The following is a 20,027-nucleotide window of genomic DNA, read 5'->3' on the forward strand; positions in this document are numbered from 1 at the left end:
GTTGAGTTGTGATTCTAATGATGCCTACCGTCTTTGATTTTACAGTATAATACAATCCGCCTTTGAGACATCATTATTTGACCTAAGTGTTTTAATCAGGGGTGTCTGGTGGTGTTCGAAAAGGGGGCTGGTGTCGATATAGGTTTTTGTTCCATGTCCAGCACAAAGACAATTGATTCTACCTGTCAAGAAGTTGATTGAAGACCGTGATTGGTTCATTAGAATCACATGATGTAGTGCTGGGCCGAAACAAAGATCTGCACCCACATCAGCCCCATTTTGGAAAAGATTGGCCTCTCCTGGTCTTAATGTAGTTTAACACTGCCTCTTCCTTAGGCTAGGCAAATATGCTAGATCTTGGGGATGGCTGATCCAGTAACACAACACAAGCATAGAGAAGAACATGTAAATACCATTTTTACAGTAAGGAAAGTTTGCAATTCTTCTGTTGAAAGCTCTGCGTACAAAAAAGACAACTAATTTTGTTCCATGTTTTATAAAATGCAAATGTTTCAATCAAGGTTGATCTCTTAGCAAAAGGATACTGAGGAGTATTGGTTTTCGTATCACATAAAAGGGTTTAATAAAGTTCTCTATGAAAGGTTTTTTCTGATTGGATTGTGTCAGTAGGATAAGGGGGCGTAAGGTGGAAATAGTTGAAAGTAGACCTTGGCGACACTGGCTGTTGTCTGGACAGTGGCTGACTTGCAGCTCACATATAAGATAAGATAGACTTTATTGTCCCGAAGGAAATTTGTTTTAGACACATCTGGTGCTTGCTGTACGAAGACAGTATACATAATAACACACAATAAGTACAGCACAATTGCACATTGCCCATTATACATGCATTAAGACAGGTACCTACAATACATACAACGCATACATACATTATATACATTATATGAATTCCCTGTGCAGTCGCTGGTTGGATTCTTCGCAGAAAGGCTCTTTCTCTTTCGTGATCCCATCTCTATCTGTACCCGCCTGTGCAGCTTGCTCCCTGTCCGACTGATTAAAAGTGGAAAAATACATACATGAGGAGACAAAATGTGTGCACCAGTATCAGTATATTTCAAACTGTTTGGCTGGACCGCAACAGCGGGGCCAGCCCTAACAAAATGTCTGTGACTGAATGACTGAGTGACTGACTGAGTGAGCGATACAGTTACACCATTGGTCGGCCGAGTTATGAAGTTACATCATTGGTCGGCCGGATCACGTGTGTTAGGTCCTGCCATATACTAGGTTTTAACCTGGTTGATTTTGGTTGGCGCAGGAGGAGTTTCAGCTGCAGTTCGAGGCCCTGCGCATCAGCCTCTCGCAGATCTGCGCCGCGCAGCTGGAGCTACAGAAGGAGGGCCTCCAGGTGGAGCGGGAGGCCTGCCTGCGCAGGCAGGAGCAGCAGCTGCGCGAGGAGCACCTCCGGGAGCTGCAGGACCTGAGGGGGCCGCATTCAGGTGAGAGAGATGAAACGGGGGACAGAGAGGGAGAGAGAGAGAGCCGCGTCACGGCTGTTTTTTGATCCATAGTTCATGCTGTCGTCGCCTGGCTTGCACTGGTCTGAACTGGTCTGAACTGATCTTTACTGGTCTGAACTGATCTGCACTGGTCTGCACTGATCTGCACTGGTCTGCACTGGTCTGAACTGATCTGTACTGGTCTGCACTGGTCTGAACTGATCTGCACTGGTCTGAACTGATCTGCACTGGTCTGCACTGGTCTGCACTGATCTGCACTGGTCTGTACTGGTCTGCACTGGTCTGCACTGGTCTGTACTGATCTGTACTGCTCTGTACTGATCTGCACTGATCTGCACTGATCTGCACTGGTCTGCACTGGTCTGCACTGATCTGCACTGGTCTGTACTGATCTGCACTGATCTGCACTGATCTGCACTGATCTGCACTGGTCTGTACTGGTCTGTACTGATCTGCACTGGTCTGTACTGATCTGCACTGATCTGCACTGGTCTGTACTGATCTGTACCCTGTGTTCCCGTTTGAAGGTCACACACGAATGGACGGCCCTGCGTTCATTTTTTTTTTATTTATTTATTTATTTATTTATTTATTTATTTATTTATTTAGCATGCTGTCTCTTGCCTTGCTACTCTGTAAAGTGTCTTTGCAACAGTTCTCTGTAAAATTGAATTGAACTTTCCTGTAGCACATTCAGCTGATGATCACGGTAGTACTGATGACATAATTCATTTTTTCCTGTTAATACTCACTGATTGCGTTTGTTTTACACATTTTGCGTTGTCTGTGGTCTGTACACTTTAAAAAAAAATTTAAAAAATCGCCCCATACCTTCCTACCGCTAAAATGTAGGATCCATGTTTTTCCAGGTGAAAATAAAGGCTATTTATTTATTTATATCATGCAGTCAAGAGCTGGGTTAAGTTAACACTGGGTTAACATTTATGCGTAAGTAATAAAGCAGTCAGTATTATTGTAGAAGCATTTGTCTACAGATGTCTACACTTGACTGTAACATTAAAGCTAGCTGGTACGCTAACTAGCAAGACTGATCTAGTAAGAAGTTGTGGTTAGCTAGCTAACTAAATAACTATTATATTTGACAAGCTAGCCAGCTCACTGAACAGTATCAGTTGTACTGAAGCCAGCTAACTATCTTTTCCAGAAAGTATGAACATTTGGTGACTTTCAACTGTAACATAACAAGTGATCATAGTAGCAATGAAATGAGGACTCATATCTGACTGAATCTTCCTGAACCTTAGAAATATATCTTAATGTGACCTTTTGGTCAGTAGTTTTCAGTTTAGATTTTGGTAGAAGTGGTAGTCATTGACTTGGATTATTGGTTATTAAAGTATAAAGTATAGAAGTATAAATTTACTGTTACTTTATAAGTTATCTGTGTGAAAAGTGCAATCATATGCCATGCGTTTTTTGACAGTGACTTGATGTGCGTTTATATATCTTTTATTTGATGATTTATGAGATTTATGAATTTTGGTGTTTTTTTATACTTTTTTTTTTTAACACACCAAAATTCAGTTATAATTTTATTATGCAAATATGTTAGACTTTCTGACAATATAATTAAAAATATATTTCAGTCATGTTTCACTGGGGCGGTAAACCTTGGATTTTTTAAACATCTTTTTAAAACACGGTATTCCCTGACCATGCTGATTATTTTCATGCTGAATTGCTCACGTGACAAAGTGACATCACATGACCTTGAAATTAATTAAGGTAACCACGTCCTTTCCTCTGCCTCCGTGTTCCTGGAGGTCCAGTGCGGAAAGATGACCTTTCCTTTCTTTTTTTTGTTGCCATTTTTCTCCCATTTCTCCCCAATTTAGTCGTTATACCACTTCCCCGTGTGTATCACGGTCCTGGTCGATGCGCTATCCTCTGTTGGTCTGGGGAGGGTGTAGACTACCACATGCCTCCTCCGATACATGTGGAGTCGCCAGCCGCTTCTTTTCACCTGACAGCGAGGAGTTTCACTGGGAGAGCGTAACGCGTGCGGAGGTTCACGCTATCTCCCCCAGATCCCCTCCCCGCTGAACAGGCGCCCCGACCAACCAGTAGGAGTCGCTAATGCAACGATCAGGACTCATACCCTCACCGGCTTCCCACCCGCGAACACTGCAAACTGTGTTCGTAGGAACGTCTGACCAAGCCGGAAGTACCGCTGCCGGGGATCGAATCCGGTGGTGGGCGAGTGCTTTTACCTCTACACTACCCAGACGGCCCTGACCTTTCCTTATTAACCCTATTCCTTTGTGTGCCGGCCTGTCCTGGCGGGTCCTCCAGGTCCGGGGGAAAGTTTTCGGTCCCCGGAGGAGGCGGCCAGCCTGGAGGCTCATTTCCAGGAGCAGCGGACCCGTCTGGAGGAGCAGCACAGCCGGGAGGTCGAGCGGCTGCGGGCTTCCCTCCAGCAGGAGGCCCGGCGTACCGAGGAGCGGCACGCGGCTGAGCTGGTGCTGCTGAAGCAGAGGCTGCTGGACCTCACCGCCTCTCCAGCTCTGCCCAGGTATGGGAGTTTCCGCAGCGGCGGGCCCCAGAGGCCGACCGTACAGACAGACCACGCCCAGAGCGGCCTGCGCACGGTAGAGAGCTAACACAAATCATATCCCGAGTTTCAGTTTGCAGCGACATCCCCCTCTACAAACTGTGGTAAAAATGTTCCCATTAATGTTTGGTCACACTTTACTCAAAATAATGAACTTGAGTGATCATTATAAATATGGTAGTGCAAAGATAAGAGAGTGAGGTTTTACTACCTCTTGACTCACTGAAATATAAATTTTTTATGCCTCCGCGACGGCACAGCCGTCCACTTGGACTCAAGGATGAACTGATTAGATTTTGGTCAAAGGACAATGCTCAAGGTCACTGTGACCTCACAAAACATGTTTTTGGCCATAACTCAAGAATTCATACGCTAATTATGACAAAGTTTCACACAAATGTCTAATAGCAAAATAGAGTATGGACGTATAGTAGATGTGAAAAATCGGAGTGCTCTTTCTTCAGATCAAATTTGTTGTTTTAAGAAGCAGTGCTAACGCAACCCCTTGGAAGACTTGCTTTGCAAACGTTGCAAGTGGCTGTAAGGCTGCTCTTGGATTTCGCTTGTAGGAATTCCACACAGTGGATATCGTAGCGGATAGCAACTCGTTTCATGAACAGAAAGCCTCATTCGCTTGTTCACGGCAGTGAATCAGAGGTTTTTCCTGGCTCAAAATAGGGCCTAGATGGTTACTTTGTGTGACAGGGACTCCAGAGGCTTTACTGCCTCCATCAACTTGACACGTCATCTCCCTGTGTATCTTCAAGGGACCAGCACAGTGCATTGAGATGTAGGCGATAAAAAAAATTGGACAATTTCAATATTAATTGAAAAGTTAAATATTGTAAGTGTATTATTATCATTATGTCTCAGGAACTGTTTAAGCCGTCTGATCTGCCCTAGGCTTTTGAAACTTCCTAGACCTCCTCAGAGAAGAACAGGCCAAATGCTGGCTCCTGAACAGGATCACCAAGTGGATAGAGATGCCCTTGTAACTGTATATTCTGTCTAAATATTTTTGCTGTTCACTGATTTGTTACGCGCATACAGTGGGTTATTAATGTGTTTTAAAAAGTTTGCTTTGTTTTCACATCATCAAATTGGCACTAAATGTTTATTCCAGGTGTTTATTCACAAATGCAAATATGGGACACAGGGGAGATTTAAAGTTGCTAAATGTTTCTCTGCGTGATGCGGAAACTAGGAAAAACATTGCATTTTATATCCTTTTCATTTTTTGTTTTTCAGCTTTTCAAGAGAATCACAGTTCACTGTACCCAACGAGGAGGAAAGTGAGGAATATAAGGTTTGCTTTTATTTTATGCCTTTTAAAATAGAAAACAGTCTTTTCACAGCAGTGCGTCTCGCTTATTTAAATGAAGTGACTCAATGCGCTCTCTCGGTGCGGTTGAATCCAGGTCATGGCTAGAACTTTGCCCCCCGGGTCCGTGCGTTGACGCGGAGACGAAGAGACCGCGTTAGAATGGATTTAATGATGGCGGAAAGGAGGCTAGATTACGTAATACGAGTGTGGTCGTGGCGTTAGACTGCATGAAAGGCCAATTCTCTCCGCGTGAGTGAACTGGTAGCTTTTAGCATGCTCGCCGCACAAGCCTCCATCTTGGAGCGTGGGATGCCTGTGTTTTGCGTCCGGTCGCCGTTGGCGCTGGGGGAGAGGAAAGCGCAGAGTAGATCCCACAAATTTGTGCCTTTTTCATCGCGTGGAAAATAATAAGGTGGATTTACCTGTGGGTCGGTCCTAGGAAAGGCAGAGAGAGTGGGATTCGTTTTCTTGTTGAGAGCCAGTTGCTGATAGGCGGTGAAAAAACGCCGAACTGTTTTCCCCCAGCGCCGTGCGGAGCTGGAGAGACTCGCGGACGATCGTGGTGCCGGGGGGGCGCAAGCAGTGGAGCCGGAGGCCTCCCCCGCTACTGGGCACCACCCCGGGGGCATCAACGGAGGAGTGTGGTCCATGGAAGGCCACGAGGCGGCACAGCTGATCCAGACCCTGGAGAGACAGCACCAGGAGAGGGTGGAAGAGGAAATCGCAAAGGTATGCTTCTCTGAAATTTCCGATAGCTTGTGGTACGTGCCTTGAAGTGTTTCTGTCAACCCTTCTTCCTGATCACCCGTTAAACCCTAAAATGTTTTTTTTTCTTCCATCTGTTAACATTCTAACATTTATTATTTATTAACATTTTAATATTGTATATATAAAAAAACTTTATAAATATGAACAAAGTGCTTTATGTCCATTATTGTGTTTTTAATATAGTGTAATATTTGTAGTCTTTTGTAGAAGTATTTAGGATACAGTGACATAAACAAGTATATGCACTTAGCGCCTAGATAGTATACTTAGGCGATTTTTTTGTGAATGGACAACCTAGAAGTATGTTGTAATATGTTTCCTTTGAAGATCTTTCACCGGTCTTATTCTCATGCACTTTTCAGGTGATAGTGCAGATGTCCATTGAGTTTGCACAACAGACCGAACTGGCGAGGATCGCCAAGGAAGCAAGGGAGGCCGCGACCACGACGCAGACCCGCCGTGATGAATTCGGGGGAGCGGACGAGCCGACGCCCGGGGTCGGGGGGCCCGGGGGAGGGGCGGCGCAGACTGGGCGGGGCTTCGCGGCAGAACGAGACGGGCGGGAGGGCGAACTTGAGCGGCCTGCGGAGGTCCTTTCCCCGCGTCTGAACGAAGCCCCCCCGGGCGGCCAGGGCCTGTCCTGCGGAGGGAACGAGGGTGCTGGGCTCCTGCTTTCACCCAAACCGCCGAGGGTAACCAGGCAACACGCTGAGGTGAGCACTGAGCGGCGTGCCGTGTGCAGAGCTCTTCAAAAAAACTGCCCACGTTGCACAACGACTGAGAATTGGGCCGTTCTTACCCAATGCATCATTGCAGAGAAGTCTTTTTTCAGGATGTTGTTTTGCCACAAAGGTAACCTTTAACGGAGCATCAGAAAGTCCATAATTAATTGCAGCACTCAAAGTGCAACGCAACAAAATTCAGTGCATATAGATGCATACATTTTTTATTAAATAATTGAAACAATAATTTAAAAAATAAATAAAAAGTGTTTACTCAAGTTCCCTTTCTCTAATATTACATTCTGCAATTCAGGCAATGCAGCAGGTCAGAGCCCGAACAAGTACACTGACACAGATTAACTGGAGTTGAACAAGGAGTTCTGTCCACAGATTAAGCATCAATGGATGCTTATGATTGGGATTTCCAGGCTGCTCTCTACTAGATTAGAGGATTAATTGCTTATGTCTTTACCGTACCTTCCAAAAAGTGCGGCTTATTTCCCCTGTTGTCATTTACCGGTATTTCTGTTGCCGTGGCACCGTTAAGAAAAATAGCAATGTTTCCGTTTGCCTTAGCAATGTGCATTTCTTGTCTTATTCAAATGTATTTGTTTTCCAGTGAGGTTGAGCTGTTGTTCGCTAAACTTTTGGTTGCGTTGAGGCCATGGTGTTCAGTGAGTTTCGAACAGAATGTCAGGACTTTCGTCTCTTTTTTTCTCTCTGTTGTCTTAGTTACAGAATGAAGAAGCGGACAAGAGGCCACGAGGGGGAGGAGTCAGCTCCGGAAGCCTGCCTCCAGACATAAGCCAATCAGACGTTTCCCCTGATGTTATTACGAATGAAAGGTTTGTGTGGTGATGAGGGTCTTTCAGTCTTTTTTTTTCACCAGAGATGAATATAAGTAAACTGAGTGTCACACACTGTAGCATGTGCACGTTGCATCTTGTCTTCAAAAAGGTATTCAGCTTACTTTATTGTCTCCCATATCGTATATATACACACGAGTTATGCTTTTAATGGCCAGTGCATTTTGTAGTGCGTAGTTGTTATATGTAGACTTAATCAATTACTACCCAAATATACTGCGTCTCAGTTTGTGACTCAGAAGTTTCAGGTTCGAACCCCTGGTGGGGCAGGTTCTGTAGTACGCCTGAGCATGGGCTGGAACCTGTGTCTCATAATGGACATCCAGATGTGCAAGCGTGTACTGGAGTCTAATTGTAGTTTTACTCCGATTTTTATTCCAATTGAATATGACATGTGAATGACATTACTATACACATCACATTGTGTATAATTGCACTGCATTACAGGCATTTAGCAGAATTGAGCTCTTATTCAGAGCAACGTAATTACCTTACATCAGCGACGGGTTGAGTACCTTGCTCTAAGGTTCAACGGCAGTGAACCTCCCCTACCTGGGAATTCGAACCTGTGACCTTTAAGTTACAAGACCAGGTCCCTACCCATTATACTGCACTGCCGCCTACAGTATAATGAAAGGAACCTCCACTGGGTAAAAACATGAATCAGAATGGTAGACTAAGTACTTATCTCATTTGTATTCTGGATGTGTTTAAAACATTTTTGTTATATGCATTTAAAAAAAATAGTGTACTTGGAATTTTGACTCACGCTACAAGATCTCTCTCTCTTTGTTCTCTGATTCTTGGGCTGTGGCATTAATAGAGGCTGATTTACATTAATGCTTCACTTCGGCCTTTGTATAAAGCACAGGGTGTGTCCGAGGTAGTGTCATGCACTACAAAACATCATGCTGAAGAAAGGAATGGCTCTTGAATGCTCTGAATACAATCACAGGTTCTGTTCTCTGCAGCTGTTTGAAAGGCTTTCCCCCCACAACTGGCTGGTCTTGGTATTATGGGGCTTTTTTTTTTGTTTTACACAGTCGCTGGAATGATTTGAAACAAGCATTCACCTGAAAAGCAAATCAATGACAGTGCAAACTGCTCTCCTCGATACAAAGAACAGTCAACAGCCCTTCAAAAAGGGAGACTTTGGAGCCAGAGAACCAGGCGTCCAGTGGTGCGATTTTCAGTTATATTCATAAACAAAGGCTTTTAAAGTGCCTTCAACAGGATGCGCCACATTGCTGCCCTTAGCTTTAATAATTTAAATTATTAGATAATGGATGGACCCTGCTCCAGGATAAGCGGGTATAGATAATGGATGGACCCTGCTCCAGGATAAGCGGGTATAGATAATGGATGGACCCTGCTCAGGATAAGCGGGTATAGATAATGGATGGACCCTGCTCGATGCGTAAGATAAGATGGAACTGCAGTAAGTGTAGATAATGGATGGACCCTGCTCAGGATAAGCGGGTATAGATAATGGATGGACCCTGCTCAGGATAAGCGGGTATAGATAATGGATGGACCCTGCTCAGGATAAGCGGGTATAGATAATGGATGGACCCTGCTCAGGATAAGCGGGTATAGATGATGGATGGACCCTGCTCAGGATAAGCGGGTATAGATGATGGATGGACCCTGCTCCAGGATAAGCGGGTATAGATAATGGATGGACCCTGCTCAGGATAAGCGGGTATAGATAATGGATGGACCCTACTCCAGGATACGCGGGTATAGATGATGGATGAACCCTGCTCAGGATAAGCGGGTATAGATAATGGATGGGCCCTGCTCCAGGATATGCGGGTATAGATAATGGATGGGCCCTGCTCCAGGATAAGCGGGTATAGATAATGGTTTATCGTCTGCTCTGACCCCGCAGGAACCTGCTCCGCCGGGCCAACCGAAACCTGCGCCAAGTGTTGAGCGACGTTCTGAAGACCACGGCCGCCACCGAGGAAACCATCGGCCACTACATGGAGGGCCTCCTGGACGCCTCCGCAGGGAAGCAGCCTGCGCCGCGGGCTAGCGGGCAGAGGGCCTCAGCTGGTGCCTTTCAGGACTACAGTTCCCATAATGCCGGGGCTGGTGGAGGTGGAGGTGGGTGTGGTCTAATGTTTACTGCAATCCTCATACCTCGCTTCGTATCGTAGAAAGTGTGGAAACGAGGCAAGGTTTTTTTTTTTCCTCAAGCCAGGTTAAGACGGCTCTCAGATGTGTAGTTCCTCGATAGAAGGATTATAGCATTAATGGTAACCAAAATATCAATATCCTGTCCATAGTGCCAAATTCTTTTTTGTGGTAAATGTCACAAGTTTGTACAGCTTCTGTGAGGAAACCGGTCATACAAGGCTTATGAGTCCTCCCACACAAAGGTTTGTCTTTGAAGAATGTATGTTACAGTAAAGATAACCACATGCTGTATTTTTTATTACAGTGTATTTCTAGACAGTGTATTGTGCTCTCGCCTATCTAGGCACACATTGTTGTCTTTTAAATAACCATGAAACAACTACAACATGACTTGTTGTTCAAAAGGCCAGGTTTTAGTTGATCTTGGCACACACTTACAGCTATCAAAATGGCAATATGCCAACAATTCACCTGACCACACCTCTTAAGATCTTAGGACCAAACCACCCACATGAAAATTCATTTGCTATTCTAACAACATGGATGCTGGACGTGAAAATGACAACTGCATCCGTCTAAAACCAGCAAGAATTATTGCGTTTGGGTTATCGCCGCTTTGTGCCTAGTGTAAGATGGTTATGTATCATATCCAAGTTGTTCTTGGAAAATACTGCATACGCTAGATAAAAAATGTGAGTATCATGTCATTGTCCTATAAGCATGCAGTTAAATTTTTTTTGGGGGGGGAATTATTAAGAAATTGTTTTTTTTTCTGTTTGCCAGTGCACCAGAGAGAAAGAAGTAGCTCCATATGAGCAATATGTTTTTTTATATTCTCACAGTCTTTTCTTTAATTCAAAATTATTATCATCACCACTGCATGGTGATAGAATGCTTAACTGCTGTAAACAGTAAACTGTGTGCGTGTTACTGATGGTGCTCTGTCCTTTGTTGTTATTTGCAGATGCGCTGCCTGGTGGTTGCCATGGCAGCCAGGCCGAGGTGGGAGACGATGACGCGAGCGCGTGGTCGGGGGGGACGGAGAGCGACGAGGGGCTGTCGAGCCTGCCGACGGGGGCGGAGCCTCGGCTCGAGAACGAGGAGTACCTCATGAACATCAGCTCCCGCCTCCAGGCCGCCGTGGAGAAACTCCTGGTGGCCATCACTGAAACCACCAATCAGGTGAAGCACCTTCATTTTCGTGCTGCAGTGCGGTCTTGTTTGGACAAAAGTCGGCATGTGCATGTACGGGTGTTTTTTTCCCCCCTCTCTGCTCACTACAGCTGTGTCATCTGACATTCAGCTTCGTGTCGGAGATGAACTGCAAAAATGCCTCCAGCCGAATACCTGACTAGAGTAACTCGCATTGGGCAAGCTCATTCATATCGGGTCTTTTAGCTGCCATGGATTTAAATTAGAGCATCGTCACTTTCCGCCACGTTCAGTCATTCCCGGGCCAGCCGCTTCAGATCCGGCCGGAATTAAACATGGCTGCCAACAAAATGGCGGGTCATTGTCACGGGCGCTGTCGCACACCTGCCAGCGCTTGCTGTGAGCTGATTGCTAATGAACCTCGATGGGTAAGCGGTTAAATAAACGGTCAAAGTGCGCGCAGTGTGACGTGTGACGGGGGTACAGGCAGCGCTGGGGCTCGAGGTCAGGGGGGGGGGGGGGCGCTCGTGACCCTCTCGTGGATCCTTTCATAGAAGTGTCCCATTCATCCAAGGGCCCGTGAAATTGAGACGCTCGTTAAACATCAGAAGGAACATATGTTGATCTGCTCAGCGCCATCTGTTTCGTGTGTTGTTCAGTTAAATAATTCGCAGCCATTTCTTTGGTAGGTTGGTAGGTGTTATTTTCTTATATGCAGAGATCGCTGGGTAATGTGTCTGTGTGTTGTTGCCCAATGTCAGATTTATATTTTTGTGTCATGTGATAGCCTGATACAGAATGAATGTTAGCTAGCTTTGGAGGTGAAATTTATTTTTTTATTTTTTTATTTTTTAGGCTTTTTCAGCTTTATTTGGATAGAACAGTGTAGAGAGACAGGAAGAATTAGGAGGAAAGAGATGGGGAGACTAGGGTCGGTGGTTGGACTCGAACCGCCTATGTCGCGGCTCGCAATGAGCATGTGGAAAGCGCTCTATGGGCTACGCCACTGGAGGCCCCCGGAGGTGAAATTTTGGTTGCGTTAGGCCTAGGTCCAACTAAGGGTATCTAAATGCCTTATAAACACAAAAAGTGAAGAGAAAATGGGCCAGCAAAGAAAGGTAGCTAAGTTGCCAGAGTTGGATGGATTTTTACAAAAGCATTTGCCAAACCCACGACACAACCATGTCCAAACATCTGTCTGGCCGCTACGGTGGGGATATACACTACACGGCTAAATGTATGCGGACACCTGACATACGATGTCTAATCCAAAATTATGGGCATTAAAATGGAGTTGGTCCACCCTTTGCTGCTATAACAACTTCCAATCTTCTGGGAAGGCTTTATACTAGCTGTTGGTGCCTTGCATTGCTTCCATTGAGCCAGTAGAGCATTAGTGAGGTCAGGCACTGATTGGGCGATTAGGCCAGGCTCGCAGTCGCATTTCCAGTTGTTCCTCTAAGGTGTTGGTTGGGGTTGAGGTCAGGGCTCTGTGCAGGCCACTCAAGTTCTTCCACACTGTTCTTGAATAACCATTTCTATTATGGTCCTCGCTGTGTGCCCGGGGGCATTGTCATGCTCTAACAGGAAAGGACCTTCCCCAAACCGTTGTGGAAGCACAAAATCATCTAGAATGTTCTTTTGGTCACATTTGTGTGTCATCAACCTTCCCTGCTCAACTTCTGTCATACAGGATGTGTTTTAAAACTGAGATCGGTCAAGTCTGCTTGTGGCATTAAAGGTTAAAATTTATTTGCACACACTTTATATATTTATTGAGACGTTCATTCATTCATTTATATAATGCTATTCAGGCTATATTTGTATATACATGTTTTTTTTGTTGAAGAAAATCAGTGTGGTGTGGTGTTTGAACATCAAAAAAAAAAATCTCTTCCAAAACGGCTAGCTGTGAAGGTGATTAGAAGTACGCTGGGACACGTTCTGTAGGCACAGCACAGAATAACCCTGTCTCGTATAGTTCAGCTCAGGCTGAACAGGAGAGAGCCCGTCTGTGATTATATGAGATGGGCAAAAACCTGTCCGTACACCCTCCCAACTCATTTAATCTCCAATGACGTGGAATAGAAATCCAGTCAGACCAGCTCCTGTGAGAAGTGTGTGTGTCTGTGTGTGTGTGTGTGCGTGTGCGCGCATGCGTGCACTAGCAGCCCTACCTGCCGCCTCTAGCTCTAGGCTACAGGCCACGCCTTCTCCTGTTCCTGCAGGTCCACATCCTGTACGGAGTCTGTTCAGGAAGTGCTGTTTAGCCCTGCCTGCCTGTGCTGCTGTTTTTCAAAACGCGGCTCTGCTGAAGGAAGGAGGACCCCCCCCTCCCCGATCCTCCCTGTGGTATATCCGATGCTGACGCGTGTTGTGTGAAGTAATTAATGGGGCTGTGAGTTCTCCCGGAGACCTGTTGCCGTGGAGTCATGGAATTGTTTGTCAGGTTGCTGGAGCAGTGGAGAGTGCTGACTGGCGGCCAGAGGCATACTGCTCCGTCTTTATCACAGGACTTTGGAATGCGCGTTTACTGCAGGTGCAGGATGTGAGGGAGAGCACCTGTCTAGTTAGCCGAACTCACGCGTTTATGGCAGCGGTTTTCACTTGGAATGGGCATTCTTCCTGATTTGGACCAGCTGCGGTTCCTGTGTCACATGAGTTGGTGTTGTGTACTCAAGGATTTTCCCGGCAGTTCCGTGGAGACTGTTGCTTAGCTCTACTACGTTGGCCTTTTTTTTGCACTGTGCTAGACCGTGGGCACTTTCACATAAGGTATCCGCAATGCCACCGTCCTCAGCCAAGGGTTCAACCCCGTAGCCCCGGAGACGAGGACCGCCCGCGATGGATTCCTACCGAACTCACTGTAAATCTGATATCCTGGAGAAGATGTGGCTGGCAGGAGAAGATCAGGACGTCTACGAAGTGGAGACTCGCGTGCCCTTGCCGAGGCCCTTTCCTTTGCCCTCGCCCTCCAATTTGAATGAGAAAAATGCGGTCGTGATACAGACTCACATCTCCCACATTAATCACAAGAAGAATGGCCACTTGCTCAAGGTTGTCTCGAAAATCTCCTTGCCTACACCGCCATACACAGTAAGTGCTTTCTGAGCTCTGTTTATCGTGACCGTGATGACGATAGGATGGGTGGTGATTTGATATATGGCTAGATTGAATGGTTGACGGTTGAAATAGTGTTACTGCCATTCCTGCTGTAGGTGTGATAGGGAAATATTGCTCCGTAAATGTCTAATTCTGTTTGCGAGTTTTGTTTTATTGTGGCGTGTTCTGGCCATACCAACCGAAGCTGGAAAAAAAAAAAGAAGCATTCTGGTCAAATGATCAGAAGCTTCTAAGATTTGTTCTGAAAATTTTTACTATGAGCTTATATTTAATCTTAGTGTGGCTTTGGTCCGACTGTTTATCGTTTTAGGCAATGCAGTGTAGAATGTTTTTCCGGCAATGCAAATGTGATGACCACTTTACCGTATTTTATTTTGAGTGAGGTAGGTTACAGAAAAAATGTTTGTTGGCAACTTCAAGATTGAGTCATTTCACGAGTAAAGGATTAGGCTGCTGGGCCTGTTCTCCAGAATCTCTTAATTTTTAATGTACACATTCCTTACCTATCTGTAAAGACTAAAACCGAAGCTAGAGTTCCAAATATGAAATAGCCATTGAGAAATGAATGAGCATTCATCGCCCAAAATTGGTGCCTTTTACTGAGGCATCATTTTTAGGTGTCTGTATCTCTGGGAAAATGTATTCCTTTTGCAGGCTCACCAGGGCAACCAAAATAAGTTATTCATATTCAGTTGTTTTGTTCGTGTGTGTATGTCGTGCACATAAAAACAAGTCATCTATGCAAAAATAATGGTCATTCATGTATACTGGTGATGCATCTTCAACTGAAGACAATCACATGTAGGCCTATTTTTTTCAGCCTCATTCCTTCATAGTTTCATGGTAATATGTACACAGCTAATTTGTGGAAATGGATATAAAATGCTGCAGTATAGTAAAAGGACAAGATGGGGCTGGACATTCAGGGAGTTTGCAGACAAGAAATCATTGTCGGCAGCGTTTGTCTGCATGTCTGTTGACAGAAAGTTGGTTGACGTTTCACAAACGTATAAGCCATAGGAAATATAATCTTGAACACTGAGGTTCTGTTCCATTCCAAAATCATATATATATTAAAACATTTTATTTAAAAATGTTAATTTAAAAAGGACAGTAGTTTTGCAACAGTGCGGTTTTTCTGTGAGAACGCTGAACCAGAAGAGGGAGAACTGGTGGCCGAAGACTACGTTACATTCGAGTAGACATTACAACAGTATAAAAACTAAACGTATCACTTTAACATGAAGGAGTTGTAAGGGTTATCCCATACTGCTCTGTAGACTCCTAAATTTCCTCTCACTGCTCACCACCCAAAAAGAAAACGTTTTTTTTTTTAAAAATCCCCCACACAGATGATAAGTCGTCCCACTCTGAACATACACGGCCTTTATAAGGCAGAAGCTAAAAGGGAAGCCACCAGTGCCACCCGTGACGTGTCAGTCCTCCTCACTGAGCTATCGCCATTTGGTTGTAAATTTGGTTTCTGTTGACATTCCAGGATAAGGGAAGCTTTGTTCCCAGTCCCATCAGCACCCTCAAACGCCACCCTGGGTTTACACTGGGCAGCTGTTGTGTCTGTTAATGACACGTTGTTTTGTCCGTGTGTGTGTGTGTGTGTGTGTGTGTACGTGTGTGTGTATGTCGTGCACAAATGTACCTGTATTTCTACCTGCATTTCTGGGAAAAGCTAGGAAAATGTGTCTCCTCTTGAGGACGAATACAGCTCTGATCCTGGGCTACTCAGCTCCAGGCCCTGCAGGCTGCAGTGTCTGCTGGTGTTTGGTTGCCCACACCACCTAATTTCAATAATGAGCGTACTTCCTGAACAGAGGAGGGTGAATCGTGAGTAAAATCAGATGGCGTAGCGCTCAGTTGGAGAAAATACCTGCAGGCACCGTTGCCCACTGGACCTGGAGCTAGGTCGCACTGCTGTGATGTAACTGCGAAACTAACGTAATCTAATCTAAACAGTTGTTTGATTTAAGGGAAAGGGAACGTGTGGAAAATGAAGTGCACGTTCTGAGATAAAGGAGCAAGCGGTGCGACAGTGTTTGCGCGCTTCACTCCACAGAGGCAGATTTGAGGTCGGAGGTCAACTCTCGGGGGGGTTTAAACAGCGAGGCTGTTTAGCGTCCACGTATCCGATGTTCATGTCCCTGAGGTGGGGATGTCAGAAACAGACACAAGGGAGGCTGCTGGGAGATTCCCACCACACCCTGGTCCTGAGAGAGCGAGAGAGGGGGGAGGGAGGGGGAGGGGAGGGGGAGAGAGAGAGGAGGAGGGGGGAGAGAGAGAGAGAGGGGGGAGGAGAGAGAGAGGGGAGAGACGAGAGAGAGAGAGAGATGGAGGGGGATGGGGAGAGGGAGAGGGAGTGGCAGTGTGTGTGAAAAAAAGAAATTTCTCAGATTGTGAAACTGAAATTGAAGACGTTTGGAGAAAAGAAATCCCATGCCAGGGCCTGAGTGGTGTTGTGGCACAAAGTTACTCTGGCAGTGAATGCCGAGGTGCTCACATCACTGTTCGGCACAGTGATTGTGCACCTTGATATATAGGCCTAGGTTCCAATTTAGTATTCGATCACACATTAGGATAATTATGGATGCTGGCATAATTATCTGTCCTTAAAGTTTCCTGGCATGATTATCTATGTATTTGTGGAGAAACTGATCTGTAGCAATTTCATAACTGCACCATGCAGTGAGGAAAAATTGAATTAAGCGTGAACAATTAAAGCAGGCGAACGGTAATTTCACTGTGCTTTGTTGGAGTCAAACATTAGGCCATCACACAGAGTGAGAACAGCAAAATTATTGCATTTCTTATTCTTTTCCTTATGCCTTATTTTTTCAAATAAGCTGAACAGGCTAAAAAATTAGGTCAGCCTTCCTTGAAATCTTTATTGGTATGTTTGGGATCATTGTCTTGCTGTAGGATGTAGTATGCTCTAATGAGTTTGGAGGCATTTACTGGAACTTGTGTTAATTTGCTTCCTTAGTGCCGGTATAACATAGCTTTCGTTGTCTAGTTTTGATTGCCTTTGGAGTCTTTCTTGGGCGTTAGTCAACAAGAGGACCAGAGTTGTGCCAATGTCAAGGAAGCCATTTTGAGGCTGAGAAATAATTTTAAAAGATTGTCACAGACATAGGCCAAACCTTAGGCTAACCTAAACCAACTATACCACAGTATAAACAAATTAAAAAACGGTAAATATAGCTGCAACTGGTAAACATTTACATTCTGAACAGACAAAAACTCTATCCATCTCTTGTCAGTAGAGGACTGAAGTACCTGCAAGAAAACATGGCAAGACAAACTAGCTTGAATTTTGTGCATGTACAAAAGTATGTGCACACGCCTTCCAATTAGTGGTTTTGGCTATTTTAGCCACACCCATTGCTAACGGGTGCGTAAAATCAAGCATACAGCCAGGAGCAGTAGGCCGCACAAACTCACAGAACGGGATTGCTGAGTGCTGAGGCATGTAGCGCGTAAAAAAATCGTCTGCCCACGATTGCTAAACTCCACTACAGAGCTCCAAAATGCCTGGGAAAAAGGGGGCACGTGCACTGTTCATCAAGAGCTTCATGAAATGGGTTTCCGTCCATCCACAAGCCTAAGATCACCGTGCGCAATGCCAAGCGTGGGCTGGAGTGGTGTGAAGCACACCGCCATTGGACTCTGGAGCAGTGGCTACGCGTTCTCTGGAGTGATTCATTTCTGGCAGTCTCACAGACAAATCTGAGTTTGGCGGAAGGCAAATACCCAACTGCACCGACCCGAATAGTGCCAAACGTGAAGTTTGTTGGAGAAGGAATAATAGTGCGGTTGTTTTTGATGGTTTGGGTTAGGCCCCTTAATTCCAGTGAATGGAAATCTTAGCGGTGTACAATGACATTCTAGAGAACTGTGCACTTCCAACTTTGTGGCAGCAGCTTGAGGAAGGCCCTTTCCTGGTTCAGCATGCCTATGCCCCTGTGCACAAAGCAAGGTCCATAAAGAAATGGTTTGCCGAGTTCGGTGGGGAAGTACTTGACTGGCCAGAACAGAGCCCTGAACTTCACCCCATCAAACACCTTTGGGATGAATTGGAATGCCGACTGTGAGCCAGACCTTATCACCCGACTATCAGTGCCCAACCTCACTAATGCTCTTGTGGCTGAATAGAAGCGAATCTCTGCATCCATGTACCAAAATCTACTGGAAAGCCTTCCCGGAAGAGTGGAGGTTGTTACTGCAGCAAATGGGTGGGCCAACTCCATATGTTAATGCTTTTGCAATGAGATGTTCAACAAGAACATAAGGGGGTGATGCTCAGGTGTCTACATACTTTTGGAAATGTAGTGTATGTCTCACTTCTTGGGGGACTGAGTTTATTGACTATTTTATTTTGTGTTATTTCCTGTATTTGTTTCTTACTGTGCTACATCAATGAAGTAATGTCTTATTAAATATTGTCGTTTTGAGATTTAATCACAAATCGGACGTTCTGGATATACAGGGCAGGCAGAGTGAGTGAATTTCTCCTCTGTCTCTCCTTAAGCTGGAGCATGCGCAGGTCACTCAGACGGAGCTGATGCGGGAGTCGTTCAGGCACAACGAGGAGATGGTCGAGCTCCTGAGGAGGCAGGAGGAGCTGCAGGAGAGCCTGAACGAGGAGGCCCAGGCCCGCCAGCGGCTCGCTCTGGAGCTCCACAGGGCAGAAGGTGCGTGGAACGCTAACCGCTCCTTCGGGAGGGGCAGGCCGTAGCTTGTGCTCTGCCCTTTGGCCTACTTGGAATATGTGATACGGCAGCCAGCCTTCTCCCATGCCATGCTCTGCGTTTCAGCTAGCTAGTTCTTTCCATGCTCTAGGGTGTAGCCATGCTTCATACCAACCCAAACAATGAGATGTTAGAGGTTTTCCTATAATCTCTTGAGCTAACTCTAATGCTAATGCTGTGTTTCAGCTAGCTAGTTCTTTCCATGCTCTAGGGTGTAGCCATGCTTCATACCAACCCAAACAATGAGATGTTAGAGGTTTCCCTATAATCTCTCGAGCTAACTCTAATGCCAATGCTGTGTTTCAGCTAGCTAGTTCTTTCCATGCTCTAGGGTGTAGCCATGCTTCATACCAACCCAAACAATGAGATGTTAGAGGTTTTCCTATAATCTCTCGAGCTAACTCTAATGCCAATGCTGCGTTTCACCTAGCTAGTTCTTTCCATGCTCTAGGGTGTAGCCATGCTTCATACCAACCCAAACAATGAGATGTTAGAGGTTTTCCTATAATCTCTCGAGCTAACTCTAATGCTAATGCTGTGCTTCAGCTAGCTAGTTCTTTCCATGCTGTAGGGTGTAGCCATGCTTCATACCAACCTAAGCAATTAGATGTTTGTGGGTTTCCCTATAATCCCATTGTTTGTGTTGGTAAGAGGCACAGCTGCATCCTAGAACTTGGTAAGGACTGTAAGTAGTGATTTGATTGGTCAGATCAAATGGCCAGTTACATTTGGGCAAATGCATTTCTGACAGAAGGCTTGGTCTGGGTTTTCGGCAGTAATGTTGTGGCTGGAAAAAAAAGATCGCCAGTGCTGACAGGTGCAGAAGCCAAGAATTAATTTTGGGAGTGGTTTGAAATCCATGCTGAATTGATGAACTTCAGGAGGAACATATAAGAGGATGGAAGAATGAGTTTCTAACGATATTTTCACAATAATACAAACTAGCCTGTGACTTGATTGTACACTAGCTTAGTTGGTAATATCAACGAGAATGGTGAATTATTCACTGTCTCCGTTTTTGATAATTCATGCTCTGTGGGCACCTAAATGATCAAAGATAGAGATAATTCACATAATTCGCTTCCCGAGCAACTTCAAAGTTGATGTGGCAATAAAG

The 20,027-nt window shown here is 45.3% G+C and overlaps 1 protein-coding gene across 13 annotated transcripts in view; it reads left to right on the forward strand.

The window, feature by feature from the left end:
- Positions 1-20,027, forward strand: part of akap9 (A kinase (PRKA) anchor protein 9) — a 68,084-nt gene that overhangs the window by 14,420 nt on the left and 33,637 nt on the right. For all 13 annotated transcript variants that reach the window (XM_064348854.1, XM_064348849.1, XM_064348857.1 and 10 more), the window contains 9 exons: positions 1,280-1,460; positions 3,795-4,014; positions 5,302-5,359; positions 5,903-6,106; positions 6,508-6,858; positions 7,600-7,712; positions 9,625-9,842; positions 10,840-11,057; positions 18,691-18,853. In XM_064348854.1, coding sequence (XP_064204924.1) covers positions 1,280-1,460; positions 3,795-4,014; positions 5,302-5,359; positions 5,903-6,106; positions 6,508-6,858; positions 7,600-7,712; positions 9,625-9,842; positions 10,840-11,057; positions 18,691-18,853 — 1,726 coding nt within the window. The remainder of the gene's footprint in view (positions 1-1,279; positions 1,461-3,794; positions 4,015-5,301; positions 5,360-5,902; positions 6,107-6,507; positions 6,859-7,599; positions 7,713-9,624; positions 9,843-10,839; positions 11,058-18,690; positions 18,854-20,027) is intronic.

This window comes from Anguilla rostrata, chromosome 8 (assembly GCF_018555375.3).
Source record: "Anguilla rostrata isolate EN2019 chromosome 8, ASM1855537v3, whole genome shotgun sequence".
NCBI classification, from domain to species: domain Eukaryota; kingdom Metazoa; phylum Chordata; class Actinopteri; order Anguilliformes; family Anguillidae; genus Anguilla; species Anguilla rostrata.